At 52.4% G+C, this 17,114-nt stretch overlaps 1 protein-coding gene across 1 annotated transcript; it reads right to left on the bottom strand.

Annotated features, from left to right (window-relative positions):
• Positions 1 to 137: 137 nt before the first annotated feature.
• ZBTB47 (zinc finger and BTB domain containing 47) lies at positions 138 to 16,607 on the bottom strand. Its single transcript, XM_014945093.1, has 6 exons — positions 16,588 to 16,607; positions 11,033 to 12,400; positions 7,435 to 7,582; positions 6,678 to 6,793; positions 5,889 to 6,033; positions 138 to 5,059 (listed from the first exon to the last, which is right to left on the bottom strand). The coding sequence occupies exons 2-6, from the start codon at positions 12,317 to 12,319 to the stop codon at positions 4,698 to 4,700; spliced, it is 2,058 nt and encodes a 685-aa protein (XP_014800579.1). The 5' UTR covers positions 12,320 to 12,400; positions 16,588 to 16,607; the 3' UTR covers positions 138 to 4,697.
• Between the last annotated feature and the right edge of the window lie 507 nt (positions 16,608 to 17,114).

A 17,114-nucleotide genomic window follows, 5' to 3' on the forward strand; every position in this document is an offset into this window, starting at 1 on the left:
AGCCTATATGTGTGAAGCAATGGCAGTGCTGATGCCCATCCTGCTGGGCTTTAACTCCTCTCAATTGCCTGAAAGAGACTTAAAAAAAAAAAAAAAAAGCGAAAGTAAGGCAACAAAGACAGTGGTGGAGCTTTAGGTTTTCTTTTATAAAAGACAAATCGTTTATTGATTCAGTCCTTCCACTTGCAACCTCTTTGGTAACAGTCATAACACTTCCAGACTGGGAGAACGCAGTGGAAAGGCCCAATTCTGACCTCTCACCACTTTCAGAGCTCAGTGACCCCTGACGTGCCTTGGTGAGAGGCCAAAAGCAGGTTTCAGAGCATGGCCAAAGACCTGGTCTCTAGGGACAACCCAAAACAGCCTGCTGTGACTCGTCTTGCTCGTGGGTTGCCCAGAGAGCAGCCCCAGCACCCCCAGGCAGAAGATGGCTCAGGATGGGGATGCACCTCAGGCCCTTGGTACCAAGGCTGACTCTGAGCTGTGCCCTGGAAGGCAGCTTTGATGCACCTCTTGGGACCTCCAGGACATTGGCCAACGAGGCCGTCAATGAAACAAGACTCACCTGCTCCTATGGCAGGCAACGACTTGTCCCAGTTGGCCCCACACTGATGCACTATCCCGACCATCTCAGCCTCCCCCTCATTACACCATCCCAAAGAGAGTAACTGCTGTACTTGGAGTTAAAGATAAACATATATTGATTACACATGGTCATAAAAAAAAAAAAAAAAGTAATAATAATAATACATTTCCTAGAACATTACTTAAGATGCTTCCGGAAAGCATCCAAGCTTCCCCTCCCCTCCCCACCTTCCCTTATCTATACAGAATAAAGTGCTTCATTTAGTTTGTTCACACTAGTAGAGCCACCGATACACTCTTAACTTGGCAAGTTTGGGCAACCGATACTGAATGCCGTAACATAATACGGAGCCGAACACCAGGCATGAGAAACTAGTTTTGAGGCAAGTGCTTGGAGCTTCACTCATTTCCTTCAAGTTCCATGCTACTGAGGTTGTTCTTACTCCTTTTTTTTTTTTTTTTTCTATTATTATTATTATTTTCTTCCTTCACGAGTTCGACCCAACTCCCGTCGTGGTTGCATGTCACCGGGCAGGGCTGCGTGTGGGGAAGCTCTCTCCCTCCGTGTGAACAAAAGGGTGTCTTGTCCATCAGTCCTTCCCTCTCGACTTCAGGCAAACCAAGAGTTTCATCAACGGAGTTGTCTAGCAGCGGATGCTCGTCTCTATTGCACTGTCACAGCCGTTCCCACCCGCCGGCCGTCCATCCATCCATCCATCCATCATCACCTTCCCACCGCGTTGGGGTTATGGCTGTGGTCCGAAGGGCCAGCCGTGCCTCATAGACATTATGAGGCTAACTGGTGTGTGCTACCAGGCTCCTGGGATATAGAAACCAAAAACGACCCTCCCCACCTGGATCCCTCCCTCCCCAGAGTTCCATTGAAGGGGAAAAAAAAACAAACAAAAAAATAAAATCAAACCCGGAGAGGTCTGGGGTGAGGCGTGTGGGCATTGTCAGCTGAACGTTGCGTCGCGGCGTATTGATGGACTGCATAATGGAAATCAAGCCCCTCTCCACCCTCGCGGTCTGTCGAAGAAGGGATGAGAGAGATTAAGGTGCAAGAGTTAAACAAAACAAAACAAAACCAACCGAACAAAAAAAAAAATTAAAATAAAATATAAAAAGCTTGAAAACAACGGACCCAACTCCCCAGCCTCCCGCCCGTCTAACCCAACAGGTGCCAACAGGGCTGACCGGGATGGATGTGGGACGAGACACTGCAGGAGTGACTCGTTTGAGCTTTTAGTACATTAACGAAAACCAGACATGAAAAGACACACTGGGGCCGAGTAAGGGTGTAGACAAAAGGGCTCGGAGGCCATGTAGGACTCCTGGGAAGTGCCCAGGCCTTGGAGAGGGGAGGGAGCAGCAGGGATCTGGTTCTCCAAAGTGCTGTGTGCATGGTCACATCTCAACGTCTCCAAGTGGCTCTCTGGGCAGGCTCTCGAAGGGGATCGGACGCAGCTGGGATCAGTCGCTGGGCTTTCTGCCGGGCTTCTAGCCTCAACAAGGAGCTCTCATCTCACAGTGACGTCCAAGCGGGACAGGTCCTCACCAGAAGAGAACAAACTGGGACTGGGACAGGGAAAACCACCTCCAGGCAGAAGGGAGCACATGTCGCTGTTGGGGTTTGCTTGGGGGGAGAAGTCTAACAGCCAGGCAGGCTGATAGACTCCATCACAGAAGATCCTACAGGCAAGGTGAGTCCTCCTCAGGGTGCAGTACTCCCATCCCATGTCAAGGCTGTGTGAGGTGAACGAAATGTAAGGGAGCCCGAGGGGTGGGTCTGGGAGGCAGCAGAGGAGGAGACAGCATGGACTACTCTACTAAGGCCCTCTAATACCTCAAAGGGTGTCACTGAAAGCTTCTCTAAAGCAATCGTCTTCCAGTCTGGGTCATGGTCCCTTCAGAAAGCCAATGGGCCCTAGAGCTGAGTGCCCACAACCCTCACAGGTGTGTATTTGAGAAGACTTTGTGCCATCCCAATAAGCCCCCGGGTCATGGAGGAAGGAGAGCAGAAAAGCCTTTGGTACCCTCTGAGAAGGTCAATATGGCGAGACAGCTCTGCCATAGCATCCTCCCTTTGCTCAAACCAGATGGAGATGAGAGTGAGATCACTGGTACTGACTGTGGTGCTGGGGGTCCACAGGATCCCAGCCAACACGGGGATGAAAAGCAATTTGTTGCACCATCATGCTAACATCCACAAGAGACGTCAGGCATGGGGAGGCACCACTCAGCAGGAGGGGACACCAGTCGCCGAACCCGTCACCTCAAGCAGCACTCAGGAGAACAGCAGGTGCTCTCCTGTCCTGTCCCTATCAGGATAACACCCCCGGCATGTCCATGGGCAGCAAACCCCCTGAGCATGTGGCTAAATTCTCCTGGCTCCGCAGGGACAGCCTAAACACTGCCCAAGTGCTTGGCTGATTTGGTCCAGGAGATGAAGCACCAAGACTTCTTGCAGAGCCAGACGTGGCTCTGACTCCAGCACCCCACTCAATGTCCTCTCTCACTCCCAACACCCTGCTCACCACCTTTATGACCTGACCCACGTCTCCACGCATCCACAGCACTGGCCTTGGGAGCAAGGCACCAGCTGCAAGGCACCCCATCTCTTGGCTGGCATCTCTCTGCCCATGCTGGATGCTCTGCAGCCCCTGAAGCACTCCCATTTCTCCCTGACCCCAAAGGGGACACCTCGCTGGCCAAGGAGACCACACAGTCATGGGCAGACCAATGCACCGACACCCCGGCTCAGAGCACAGCAGCGAGAGACCCAGCTTGGACCCCAGTGTCCACCAAGAAAGTAACAGCCAAGCCTTCCTCTTCTCCTTCCTTGGCATGAAGCCAGCTTGAGTAACTGAAGCCAAAGACCAGCTCAACTTCAACAAGCACAACACGGTCAGAGAAGCACCAACAAACACTATGGGGCATCACCAAACCAACCACAGCCCTCACTGGTCCCCCCCCAGGCCAGGGCACAGCCAACCCCATGAGGAAAGGTTGGGAGAGCAACGTGGGCAACGAGCTGGAGGATGGGACATTGTCATCAGGCTGAACATGGGTCTTGCTTTAGCTCTAGACCTTGCAACGGGACCCAACCTGGAGCTCACCCATCAGTCAAGGGTTTATTCGAATTGTTAAGGCACTATTCTGGGCTGATTCTGCCAAGAAACAGCGGTGTCCCGCTCCTCCACCTGGAGTTGCCACAGAGTCACCTTCCCACCGGTCCCAAGGCCACCTCAGCTCTCCCAGGGACACCTCACCATCTCCAGAGCATCCACAGGAGCCCAGTTCCTGCTGGGATTAGCAGAAAGGGCACAACAGAGCCCGGCTCCCTTAGCCCACCCCAAAAATGAACCGGCACTGGGGCTGCTGATGCCCCCGAGACGCGACGCCGCCGGCGTTTGTGCTTTCACCTATGGAGGAGGAAAACCTGTCAGGGGGAAGGAAGACACGGCGAGGGCTGCTAACGAGAGCGGGCTGATGGGCTTTCCAACGGGGACATCTGCTCGCTCGCCGCGGGCCACCAGGGCCGGCAGACGGGACCAGCGGGGGCTCCTCCGTGGTGCCCACCTCTCAACCTCTTGGGGAAAAAACCAAAAAAGAGAGCCTGAATGGAAAGACCAGCTTTACAGTACAGGGATTCAAGCACCACTGGCTAGATTTCGGCCGATTATAAATATTGAAGGGCCAGCAGGCGTCCATCCGGGCACGCGACGCCGGCGAGCTCAACCCCAGACGGGGTGGCATCCTGGTCCTCCAAGCCCTGCCAGGATCCTGGCATGAAGATGAAGGTGATGGGCGGGAAGATGGAACCAGAGAGCAACACCTTTTACCTAAACCCTTCCGGACGGACAGCAGTTTCCCCCTCCCCAAGGCCAACATCCACGCTCCTCGGGGAGGGGGCTCCCTCCTGCTCCCTCTCTCCGCCAAGAATGAGGGGTGGGGGAAAAGGAAAAAAAGCACCCAAAACAACCCCAAAAACGAGGAGGAAGGTGGGGGGAGGGGGGTAGAGAGCAAGCGAAGCCTTGGCTCCTCGGGGGGGAGGCGATCCCGAAGGGCAGAGCGGTCCGTGCAGGCGCGTGGCCGGGGTTGGGGGGCACCTAATTGTTGTTCGAATTTATCCTCCCTGCAGGAAACAGGGGAGGGGGCGGCGGTAGGTGAGGAGGAGGAGGGAGGGTCTGTGGAAGGGGATGAAGCAACGGCAGAGGGGAGATGCCGGGGCCGGGGGGCAGCGGGGCCGGGCTGGCGGTGGGTTGTGGGGCGGCCGTGTCCGAAGCCAAGGGGTTGCTGACGCGGAAACATTTCTCCTTGTGGGCTTTGAGCATGTTGGAGAAGCGGAAGCGTTGGCCGCAGACGTCGCAGGGGTAGGGCTTCTCGCCCGTGTGGGTCCGGCGATGCCGCTTCATGTTGGGGCGGCTGGTGAAGCTCTTCCCACAGATCTCACAGATGTAGGGCTTCTCGCCTAAGGATGGAGGAAGAGGGATGAGAAGCTGGGCCATCCCACCCCAAAAAAGCCCCATCCCACCCATCCAGCCGAAGATGCCACCTCCGTCCCATTGCCCTGAGGAAAGGGACTTGGGGGTGCTGGTGGATGAGAAGCTGGACATGAGCAGGCAGTGGGCAGCTGCAGCCCAGAAGGCCAACTGCATCCTGAGCTGCATCAAAAGATGCATTTTCAGCAGGTCCAGAGAGGTGATTCTGCTGCTTTGCGCTGGTGAGACCTCACCTGGAGTACTGTGTGCAGGTCTGGAGCCCTCAATATAAGAAGGACATGGACTTGATGGAGAGGGTCCAGAGGAGGGCCACGAGGATGATCAGGGGGATGGAGCACCTCTGCTACGAGGACAGGCTGAGGGAGCTGGGGTTGTTCAGCCTGGAGAAGAGGAGGGTCCAGGGAGACAAAATAGCAGCCTTCCAGTACCTGAAGGGAGCCTACAGGAAGGCTGGGGAGAGCCTGTTTAGAAAGGCCTGCAGTGACAGGACGAGGGGCAATGGCTTCAAGCTGGAGGGGAGCAGATTGAGATTGGAGATGAGGAGAGGGTTCTTCACTGTGATGGTGGTGGAGCACTGGAACAGGTTGCCCAGGGAGGTGGTTGAGGCTCCATCCCTGGAGATACTCAATGTGAGGCTCGATGAGGTCCTGGGCAACCTGGTCTAGTTGGGGGTGTCCCTGCTGACTGCGGGGAGGTGGGACTAGATGGCCTTTGGAGGTCCCTTCTGGCCTGGACAACTATATGACTCTATGACTCTTCCCCTTGCAGGGGGCTGGGGACGAGGTGGGGAGCTCTCACCCGTGTGCGTCTTCATGTGCTCGTCGAAGTACTGCTTCATGTTGAAGTCCTTGCCACACCACTGGCACATGAACTGCTTGTGGCCGATGTGGATGCTCATGTGGGAGCGCAGCTGGTACTTGTACTGGAAGCGCTCGTTGCAGTTCTGCGGGGGGCGAGAGGGGGATGAGCTGTTGATGAGCATCCAAAACACCCCCTAATATCCCCCTCCTCCTCCCCAAATCATCACCAGCGCAGAAATCACACTTTTCCCCCACAAAAAAGAACCTGAATAAATGGCATTTCAAGATGTCCTCAGCCAGGTTGGCAGGAGGGGTGGGCTCAGGGTGGGATGCAAGGTCCAGGCACCAGACAGAGAGATCCCAACACTGGCCACCAGTTTTATAGGGTTGGTGGGACCCTCAAACGAGGAGAGGATGCAAAGTTTGGGAGAAGGGGGAGCATCCCTACAGCTACGCTGGCAAAAAGCACAGGGGAAGCTCCAAGACGTGGAAGATCTTTCCCCAAAATCAGTGGTTTTCTTCCCCTTTGGGAGAACGTGGGGTGAGGGGACACACGGGACCTTACCTCGCATTTAAAAGGCTTTTCCCCAGAGTGCTGGAGTGAATGGACCTTGAGGGACATGCTGCGCTTGAAGGACTTCCCGCAGGTCTCGCAGGTGAATGGCATGTCCTTGGTGTGAGCTGAAGGGGTGAGAAGCAGGGTCAGGCTCCCCACACGCCGAGCATCCATCTCCCCAAGTCCCCACTTCCAAGTTGCTGCTTCCAACACTGGTGCCCAACCCCAGACCTCGCATTTAAAAGGCTTTTCCCCAGAGTGCTGGAGTGAATGGACCTTGAGGGACATGCTGCGCTTGAAGGACTTCCCGCAGGTCTCGCAGGTGAATGGCATGTCCTTGGTGTGAGCTGAAGGGGTGAGAAGCAGGGTCAGGCTCCCCACACGCCGAGCATCCATCTCCCCAAGTCCCCACTTCCAAGTTGCTGCTTCCAACACTGGTGCCCAACCCCAGAAAACCCAAGGCAACCTTGGGAAGATGTGTGGCAGCAACGTACCAGGTACCCCTCTAACTGCCTGTTAAAACTCCCTTTTTTTGGATCTGCTTGGTGCCTACAAGCCCCAGGGACTCAACTGTTGTTGTCTACAAGCCCCAGGGACTCAACTGTCCTTGCCATCTGCAATTTGCTTTTCAAAGCCCAGCGCTGGTGCGGTCTGGTCCTCTTTTACAAGGGAAGGATGTTTACACTTTAAACCCTCCTTTGATCACTTCTGAGGTCTTTTTTTTTCTGGTTAAATAAAATAAACGAGCTTCCCCAGCACCACGCCTGATTGCTCCGAACCCAGCACTGGGCACACATGCATTCAGCATTAAATACTGGGCCAAATTTCACGTCTCCTGCATTGATGTTGGAAAGCTCACTCGAGGCCAAGCCCAGCCTCAAAACTCCCAACACAACAGCGACAAAAAAACACCCTTCATGGCCAGAGCGATGGATGAACACCCCTAACAAACCCCCCACCCCGTGGCACCGGTGCCTCCCACACTCACCAACCATGTGTTTGCGCACGTGGGCCATGGTGTAGAACTTCTTCTCACAGATCTCACAGGAGAACTTCTTCTCGGCGTAGCCATGGACGATCTTGTTGTGCTCGTGGAGGGACCAGAGCTTCTTGAACCCCTTCCCGCACGTGACACACTGCAAGGAGAGAGGGGATGGGCAGGGAAGCAGGGGAACACACCCTGGCACCACCAGCATTGTGGTTTTGCCAGGCTATGAGCTTCATCCTTTGAAAGGGAACACCATTACAAAACCTTAAAGCTAAGGCATCAAATCTCATAATGACCAGCAGGTCTGTTACAGACCTCATCACTTCAAAACCTTCAAAACTTGAATTTCTATCCACTGGATGAGGAAAGGGCGATGCCTTTCCAGGGAAGGAGGTACATTCCATCAATGGATGTACAGGACTTGCATAAACAGCAGGTCCTGCACCAAGGCCCTATTCCCAACTGGGGATTTTATTCTTGCACACAATTAAGCCATGACAAAAAGAAAAAAAAAAAAACCTAACAACTAACCCTCTATGCATAAGAAGGCTGCAAAGAATATAAGAACGAGAAGTAGCCCAAGCCAGGGCAGTGCAACTTCAGTCTTCAGCATGTATTATGGATACCTTACCACTAAATGAGTTTTCCAAGCAGATCCAAATGGACCACAGTGGACTCAAAACCAGTCCATCACCACAAGCAGAACAATGTGACGTGCAAGGTCTCCCCCAAGAAGTTACAGTAGAGACTTGCTTTAGCTCCAACAGGCTCAACGTTTCTCATAAAGTTCCCAGGAAAAGCTCCAACTTTAGCACAAGATGAGTTCAAGGTGTGTGAGATCAGTTTGGGGCTCAGGGAAACACAGGAGAGCCTGGTCCACAACAGGAAACATTGCTGGAGCATGGGGACGGCAGGCAGCATCTGCTTGAGGACCCTGCCAGGAGCCAAGGGAGACACTCCTTCCCTTTCATGTCTCCATGACTCATCTTCCTCTTGGCCAACAGGGATAAAACCATCCCTTCTTCTCGCAGGTGAGAAAATAATTCATGCCTTGGAGGCATCTAGCACCAGCACAGCTGAGTGGTACCAGTAAGCCCAGGGGGGCATTTCCCAGCAGGGCTTGAAGCATTACAGGCAGCACAGCCTCCATCATCTCCTACCCAGAGGAACAGATGTTTCTTGATGGGCTTAAGCCAAATTTTGCACCAAAAGAGGCTGTGATAGCGTGGAAAATATACCATTACGCCATGCAGTCCCCTTATTTTGCTACATATATTAATATTTAGGTGCCTGGGGGGCAAAATTAGGGTCAGAGAGGCATTTCCAACACTTGCCTTCTTCATCTTGCCATGCTTGAATATCAACACGAGTAGTCCTCTGAATTTCACCGTTCCTGAGTAAATACCTCCATGGATCAGAATAGTTTTATTTCTGCTTTAAGAGATGTCTCAGGACAAATTCAGGACCAGAACCTGTTATCAAAGACACATCAATATGCCTTTTCTCCACTTAAAATTACAGAGGTTGCAGGGGAATTTTTATATTCAAGGTAGAGGGGAAGCAGCAGATGTAGGAAAGTCCCCCAGGTTGGGACCAAGCACCCTGAAGTGTTAAGCTCTGCAGCCCCAGTTTCTGCAAAAAAGTATCACTCAAAAATGAGGATTAATCTCCAAATGAGGGGGAAAAAATAGGAAAATAAATTCTTGCTCTTAAGAGGAAAACCATACTGAATCTGGGCAAAAAAAAGTCTGAAAAGCAACCTGATAAAGCAAAGGAAGAATCATCTTTCAGGTGGCAGAGGCAGGATCCCCATTACGGTGTCAAAAGGGCTGCGGACGTGGATGGGAAATGATCACAGGGAGCAAGATGAAGCCTAACACCTAAGAATTATGGATGAAATTGGGGGACAAAACAGGAAAAGAAAGCAGCAAACCCAAATGGGATAAGAGTGATGGCCCCTCCACCGATCCGGTTAAAAAACAAGAATTAAAAGACTGTCCATTATAGGTTTAGAGCTGAAAAAAAAAAAATCCCTTTTCCATCCAGGTATAAATCCATGGTATATTGATAAAATTATTCAATATTATCAGAGTAAGTGGAGTGAATTTGGCTATTTGTAAAATTAAAAATGCTCAACTAAGTAAGAGGTAATGATCCAGATTTTCCACAGAAGGAGGTCACTGCGGTTCATCCTTTTCATAAAAGTCCTGGAGGAGGGTGGTTGGGGGGGAAGCAATGAGGTGACAGTTCCATGTTATCCACCAGGAAAGCAGAAGAGCTTGAAGAAATATCCTGGGAAAACCCATTTTCAATTGCACAGGCCATAGGCTCCAAAACAGCCACCACCACGGAGGTATCGGAGATACACTCATCCATTCTGGGAAAAAGCATCCAAAAAAAGCAACTTCAGGGCTACGAATTTTTTAGGAAGAGGCACCAAATGGCCAGTGCAGGTTTCTTCACCCACTCGAGCTGAGAGCACTCCTGCCTCCGTACTCCCCGCACAACCTACCGCCGAGATCTTCTTCATTGCCCATTTGATTTGGGGAGCCATCAGCCAAGACCTCCAGTAGCACTTGGGTCACTGTCACCTTCATCTGGAAGAGCTGCAAGATCATTTAAAACCCGGTCGTGGTGGGAAGGACGACGGGCGAAGCTCTCCAGAAGTTTGCTGGTTTTAATTAGCAGCGGCAGCGTCACGCCAAACAGCTCGTTGGGGATTAGGAGATGGGTTGGAGGGGTCTGCAGGAACGCATGTGTTGGCTGCTCCGACAGGATGCCTACCTACTCCCCCCCAAAACTGCACTGATCTACTGGAATGGGTTTGCAAATCCAGACAAGGATCTCGTTAGCATTAGGCAACTCGAAGAGCGAGCCCGAGCCACGCACGAATGTCAAACGCATTGGGAAACTTGCTAATACGCAAGCTGAGGAGCACAAAAGGCAGACTGAAAATCCAGACAAGGATCTCGTTAGCATTAGGCAAAGGACACGCCGAGCCCGAGCCACGCACGGATGTCAAACGCATTGGGAAATTTGCTAATACACAAGCTGAGGAGCACAAAAGGCAGACTGAAACCATTTTAACTCGTGTCAGCAAATCTTTGAATTAAGCTAAATTGGTTTCAGCCTGGGTGGGAACGGCTGGAGTGTGTCTCCAATCAGGGGCTCGCAATGTTTTACCCAGATTAACTGAATAAACTCAAAGACAAATTACTGCTCAAAAACTATTCCATGTTTCCACCCGGCCGGCCAAGGGGAAGCCATAGTTCCCCCCGTGCAAACCCTCTGGTCCCATGCCACCTCCTGAGCCTGAATACGAGTCACGGGTGAAGTAAGGTTCCTTCCCATCTGCCACGTACCACCCACAACATCAAAAATATTATTTGAGCATGAGCCCTTCCCATGGTGTAGCTAGGTGGGATGTCCTCCATGGTGGGTGGGATGTCCCTCCCCCATTGGAATGTCCCAACATGGTGGGATGCTCCTCCTTTGGTGGGATGTCCACACCTTGGTGGGACGTCCACCCCCCGGTGGGATGCTCCACCCCTTGATGGGATGGTAACCCCTTGGTGGGATGTCCCCAGGGCTGGCTCACCTGGATGTTCTTCTCGCAGTCGGTCTGGTGGTGCAGCAGCAGCTCACTCTCCAGCAGGAAGCGTTTGCCGCACTTGTCGCAGATCTGCATGCGGCTGTGCGTGACATTCATGTGCTTCTCCAGGTACCAGCGATTGTTGAAGACCCGGGGGCACTTCTTGCATGGGTAGTGCTGCTTCTCCTCCAGCTTCACCTTCTGGCCCAAACCGTCCTGTTCTTTTTTCCTCTTCCTCCCTCGTTGGCCTTCTTCTTCCTCCTCCTCCTCCTCTTCCACCTTGGCCATCTCTTGGGACCTTGTTGCCATGGTAGGTTTGGTGGCTTTGGACGCCCGGCTGCCTCTACGGGGCTGTCCCTTTTCCCTTTTCACCTCTGACGCATCTTCATCATCATCATCATCCTCCTCTTCTTCCGTCGTCTCCTCCAGGTCTTCCTCCTCACTGTGCTCCTCCTCTTCCTCCTCACCGACCTCCGCATCCTCCTCCTCTTCCTCCTCCTCCTCTCCTTCCTCGTTCTCCTCCTCCCCATCCTCCTCTGTGTCATGCCCATCGCCATCAGGCCGCCCCATCACCGCTGCCTCACTGGCGGCTGCCTTCCCCTCCATGCCCTTGGAGACATTGAGGGTTTGGTTGTTGAGGTTCACCTCCACGATGATCTGCTCCCGGTTGAACGAGCCTTGGCTGTCCAGGTCCTCCTCGGACTCTTCGCCTTCCATCTTACAGACGGCACCCGGACCACCATCCTTCTCCTCCTTGTAGTACTGCTTGGCTGGACCAGGAGGGACCGTCCCACCACCTGCTCCGTCCTCCACCCGCACCGAGTAGGGGTCGTTGCCCTCCCGGGCATAGATCTTGGGATGGGGGGCGTCCACCTCCTGCTTGATCTCGCAGTAGTAAGGTGGGGGTCCGGCGCAGCCCTCAGCGGGCAGGGCCATGTCGGTGGCCAGGCTGAGCGAGCGGGTGTCGAGGAGGTCCTGGCAGGAGGAGGCGATGTTGTTCATCTGCAGCACGGCGGCCGCGTTCAACACGTCCTGCACATTGCAGGAGTTGACGAGGAGCTTGGAGGTGTAGATGAAGTTGAGGATCTGCTGGAGGCCCTGCGAGGTGAGGGCCTCCAGCGAGAGCTCCACGCGCTGCAGCTGCTTGTTTTGGGTGAAGAGGGAGTGGAAGAACTGGCTGTAGGCCGCCAGGACCCCCTTGTGCGCTGGGAAGATGCTCTTGTGCTGCACCAGCACGATGTCCACGTCGCACAGGTCCGGTTGAAAGAGGCGCTGCTCGTTCAGTCTGTCCATCAAACACGTGAAGTGGAGGGCTACATCCTCCACCAGGGAGTACTCAGCCGAAGGGTAGTCAGTCGTTTTTTCGACTATCAGCTGTGGGGAGGAAGGAAATAAAATCATTCAAGAGGGTTCTTTCCCCAGGAAAACACGCGCCTGGCCATGATACCCATCCTTGTCCATGCACCCAAATCAGAGAAGCCAACTGAGAAGCTCCACTGCTAACCCCAACTCGAAGATGTCAACTGAGAAGCTCCACTGCTAACCCCAACTCGAAGATGCCAACCAAGAAGTCCCACCACTGGACCCAACTTCGAAACACCAAGAAGCCCTACCCCTAGACCCAACTCAAAGATGCCAACCAAAAAGCACCACCACCAGACCCAGCCTCAAAACACCAACTAAGAAGCTCCACCACCAACTTGAGTCCAGGACACTCAACCGAGGAGGAGAAAGCCCAATGAAAGGACAGGTCAAGGTCCTACTAGTAGCCACTGACAGCCCTTCAGCTTGGGTAGGAGGCACTGTGGCCACCCCACCACCAAGAAGGTCCAAAGCCTGGCTCATCCATCCACAATCACAGGGAGGAGATGCCACGCTGAGGAGGAGATGCTCAAGATACATCTTCAACCTCCTGACCCTGACAGGATCCCAGGGGGGACATTTGCCCCATACAGGAAGATCATTTTAGGCACCAGCTGAGATTTCACCACCGAACTAGGAAGGAAATTAGGATTTTCAACCTTCCTACATTCACATCATAATTACTTAAAACACCACAATATCCTCTAATATTTCCCGAATTACGTTGCCAGCTCAAACTCACGTAAGCAATCAAACCACTGGCATCTTTCCCCACCGTTGAGGGATGTGACCAAGGACACGGCGCAGAACAGGGGCGGAGACGGAGGGTTCAACCTGCCGGGTTTATCCTGCACCTCCTGCTCCAAAACGAGTTTCTCAGCTCCCATTTTTTTCTGGGACAAACGGCAGCTCTTGATCAACACACGAATTCCAGCAAGACACATTTTGTTTATCTAATTTTTTTTCTTTCTTTTTTTTTTTTTGTGAGCCAAAGGCAAAAGCGCACACAGACAAAAATGTTTAAATAATAAAAAAGGGTGTTTTCTTCTCTGTTTTCTCAACAAGCAATAATAAAAAAAAAGCCTTTCCCCCCTTCCCTGCCAAAATTTTTTTCATTTACACTGAATTTCTGCTCTGCCACCAGCCCACCCGACCAACAGGGTCATCTGCTTTGCATCGTCCCACTGGCCCCGGAGAGCCAAAGGCAAAAGCGCACACAGACAAAAATGTTTAAATAATAAAAAAGGGTGTTTTCTTCTCTGTTTTCTCAACAAGCAATAATAAAAAAAAAGCCTTTCCCCCCTTCCCTGCCAAATTTTTTTTCATTTACACTGAATTTCTGCTCCGCCACCAGCCCACCCGACCAACGGGGTCGTCTGCTTTGCATCGTCCCACTGGCCCCGGAGAGCTCCAGCAAACACCCGCACCCAAGGAAAAAAAAAAATGGGAAAAAACCAGCTCTTTTCCAAACTCTTGGCTCTGCAGCCTGGAGTGGGGAAAAGAGGGAGTGAAAGAGGGGGTTTTATATATTATTGATAAATATATGTCTATATTTTAACATATTTTAATATATTTATACTCTTTTTATAGATATATCTATTAAGAAACAGGCTCTTTTTGTATATATTTGTTATAAAATGCTGCATCCCAGCTGGAACATCCATCCACCCCCCCCCATTTTTTGAAGCCTCGCGATTGCCAAGGACATTTCGACGGGAGGAACTTGGATGGCTCAGCCCCCCGCGAGCGCGGAGAAAATAAATAATGATATAATAAATATCGAATGCCGGAGAGACAGCAAGAGCAGAGCGCTTTGCTGTTTGCCAGGGAACTCTCCTGCTTTGCTTTCACTATGAAAAAATTGAATTTAGGTTTTTCCTTCCTGGGCTTCATCTCATCTCACTCCCCTTAGAGGATGCTCCAAGCCCGGCATGGCCAATGGGTTCAAAACAAGGGGAATTGGGTCCGCCGGGCAGCATTGCTTCTGCACAGCCCAGCCTGGAAAACAAAAGCTGGGTTTTTTTTCGCTCCGGATCGAGGTTTTTTGGCAAAAAAAGGGCTGACCCCTCACCCAGCACCGGGGCTTGCCAGGCGGCTCTAATCAGTCCCAGCAGCGGCGAGGACAATGCGTGTCTTGGCCGCGTCCCGTCGGTGACTTCAGCCCGGGCTTGTCAGCGGGAGGTTTTTGCTCTTTATTATTATCAGATGCTTTTTGTGAGTTCGCCCGGAGCCAGAGCCTCAGCCAAAGACAAGAGGCGCCCGTCGGGGTGAGATCCCGAGAAAGACCCCAACTTGCCCCAAAAATACCCCTCCGGCTGTTCCCGCCCCTGCAACCCCGTGCGAGTGGAGAGATCTGATTCATCGGGATTAATGGGAGGGTTAAACCCATTAGCCTTCCCCTAGGAAAACACAAATATTTAATATATATATAAATATTTTTTTTAAATTAAAAAACCTCACATTTTATAAAAAATATTTTAAAAAATTTTTATAAAAAATATTTTTAAAAATACTTATTAAAAAAATAAAAAAATTAGTTTTTACTCTTTTCCAGCATCACCACCTTGGCCCTCCGGGTCACATTAGTCCCATGAGCATCCCAACACAGCACCGCAGGAGCAGGTCCCCCATCCCACCACCGTCCCCAGCCTAGGCTGGGGGTGGTCATTGGGTGCACGAAACCAGAGTGAACCCCAAAACTGCCAGCCCCCACCACACGTCGCTGACCTCCGGGCAAGGCTCAGGCATCGTTGGCCACCAAGAAAAAAAAAACCCATGAAAATTATTCGAAAGCAGCATGGGCGCAATGTCCCCACCCTGAAGGGATGGCGGGGCCTCCAGACAGCCCTCCCCGCCCTGATGCTGCCCTCTGGCTCTATTTTAAGAGTATTTCCAAGCCCTGCTGCCAAACTCCCCGTCCCGAAAACGGCCACCGGGGTGGAAGGGCAGGGGGAGGACCGGGAGGATGCTCGGGGGAAGGTGGGACAGAGGGATGCGGGATGGCTGAGGGATGGGAGGGGATGGGAGGAAGAGATAAGGGTGATACGTGAAGGATGGAGATGCTGAAGGTTGCTAGACCAGGTCAACCTGTCCCCAAGAGGCCACCAAAAATCCTGCTGTCGGAGACAGAGCCCCAGCATCCTCCCACGTGCCTCAGTTTCCCACACCAACACCCCATCACCTCCCTTGAAAGGAGGCTGCTGCTGGGTTTAAATCCATCTACTAAGATAAAATGCCATTTATCTTAACAGCTATTAAGAGTCACGTCCCTAAATGCTCCTGTAGCAATAAACCCCCTCCCCGAGGGACCAATAGGTTGGGTCACCCTGGATGTATTTAAATACTCTGATCTGCAGCCCCCCAGAAGACCATCTCTGACATTCACCAGCCTCTTTATTTATTTAGAGCCCCATCTCTCATCCTCATCACCGGAGCACTGAGGACCACGAGTACATCTCTCCTGGCTTAGCACAAGGATGGGGTTTTGGGGGGGCATAAAAAGCACCTTTTAGGTGGCCACAAGCCCCTCCTTCACAGCTGCCCAGAAAACAGTTTCTGTTGAGCACACGATTCGGGGATTTCCTTCAATTTTTTCTACCCCAAAAACTCCCACGAAAAACATTCTGGCAACCACTGGAACGTTTACCATTGACCTTCAGTATTAAATTGCACTAAGTAAAAGTGCTTCAATGAGTGGCTGAATACCACGTTTGCACCTGCTCCTCTAGGAAAAAAAAAAAAACCAAACCCATGTCCTATTCTCAATACGAACACCGCTGCGTTTCAGGGAGAAAGAATTGGGTTGAAACTACTTAATGCCACAACTTGACTTTCGCTGAAGGAAGAAACAGGCTAAAAACCCCTTTTTACAGATGAATTCAAACAATACGCAGCCGCTTCGGGTTTTAATCCTCAATCCCCTACAATTTGCTCTCAAGACCCTCGGATGAGACCCTCAGCCTTTCCTCTGTAGTTTTGAGACCACATAGGGTTGGGTGGGTTTTTTTTAAGGACGATGTGATGCTCGCATCTTCCCACGACTCCCAAAGCTGGGATGAAGCCGCCCCACAACCACCCAGAGCACAGACATCCCCATACATCGCCAAAACCCTCAAAACCACCCATTTTTGGACCCCAGCCACCCACGGAAACCCAACAGCAGGGGTAAAAAGCCATCCCCAACCCACCCTTCTGCCTACCTTCACCTCTCCGCTCGCCCATCGCCCCCCTCCCCGGGGACCTCTCCTGTGGGCGCTTCACCGGGCTGCTCCGGGAGAGGGGGGGGAGAAAAATTTTGTTCCCTTCTCCCGACGGGTGTTTTTATTTAATTAGGAGAGGGTTGTCCGGAAAAACAAGCAGGAAGGGAAAACAATAGCTGGGCCGCAGCCCCGCCTGGCCAGGCGCCGGCCGACAGGGCCCCGAGCGCCCACCGCCCGCATCCTGCCCACTGGGATGCTGGTCCCATCCCTCCTGGGGGTGGCCACGTCCTTTGGGATGGGGGGGTGACACCATCTCAAGTGGTGATTTTTTTTTTTCTCCCCCCCCACCTCTGCCTGCTGCCTTAAAAGGCTCGAGGCTGCCCAAAAACGGAGCCGTACGCGGGCTCCAGGGAGAGGAAGGGAGGAGAAGGGGGCGCAGCGATGCTCCCAGAGACAGTCCCACCCTGGGATGTCTGGTCACCCAAAAAAACCTCCCAGCCTCTGCCCAAGTGAAGAAGAGCATTAGA

This window comes from Calidris pugnax, unplaced genomic scaffold (assembly GCF_001431845.1).
Source record: "Calidris pugnax isolate Ruff unplaced genomic scaffold, ASM143184v1 scaffold54, whole genome shotgun sequence".
NCBI classification, from domain to species: Eukaryota; Metazoa; Chordata; class Aves; order Charadriiformes; family Scolopacidae; genus Calidris; species Calidris pugnax.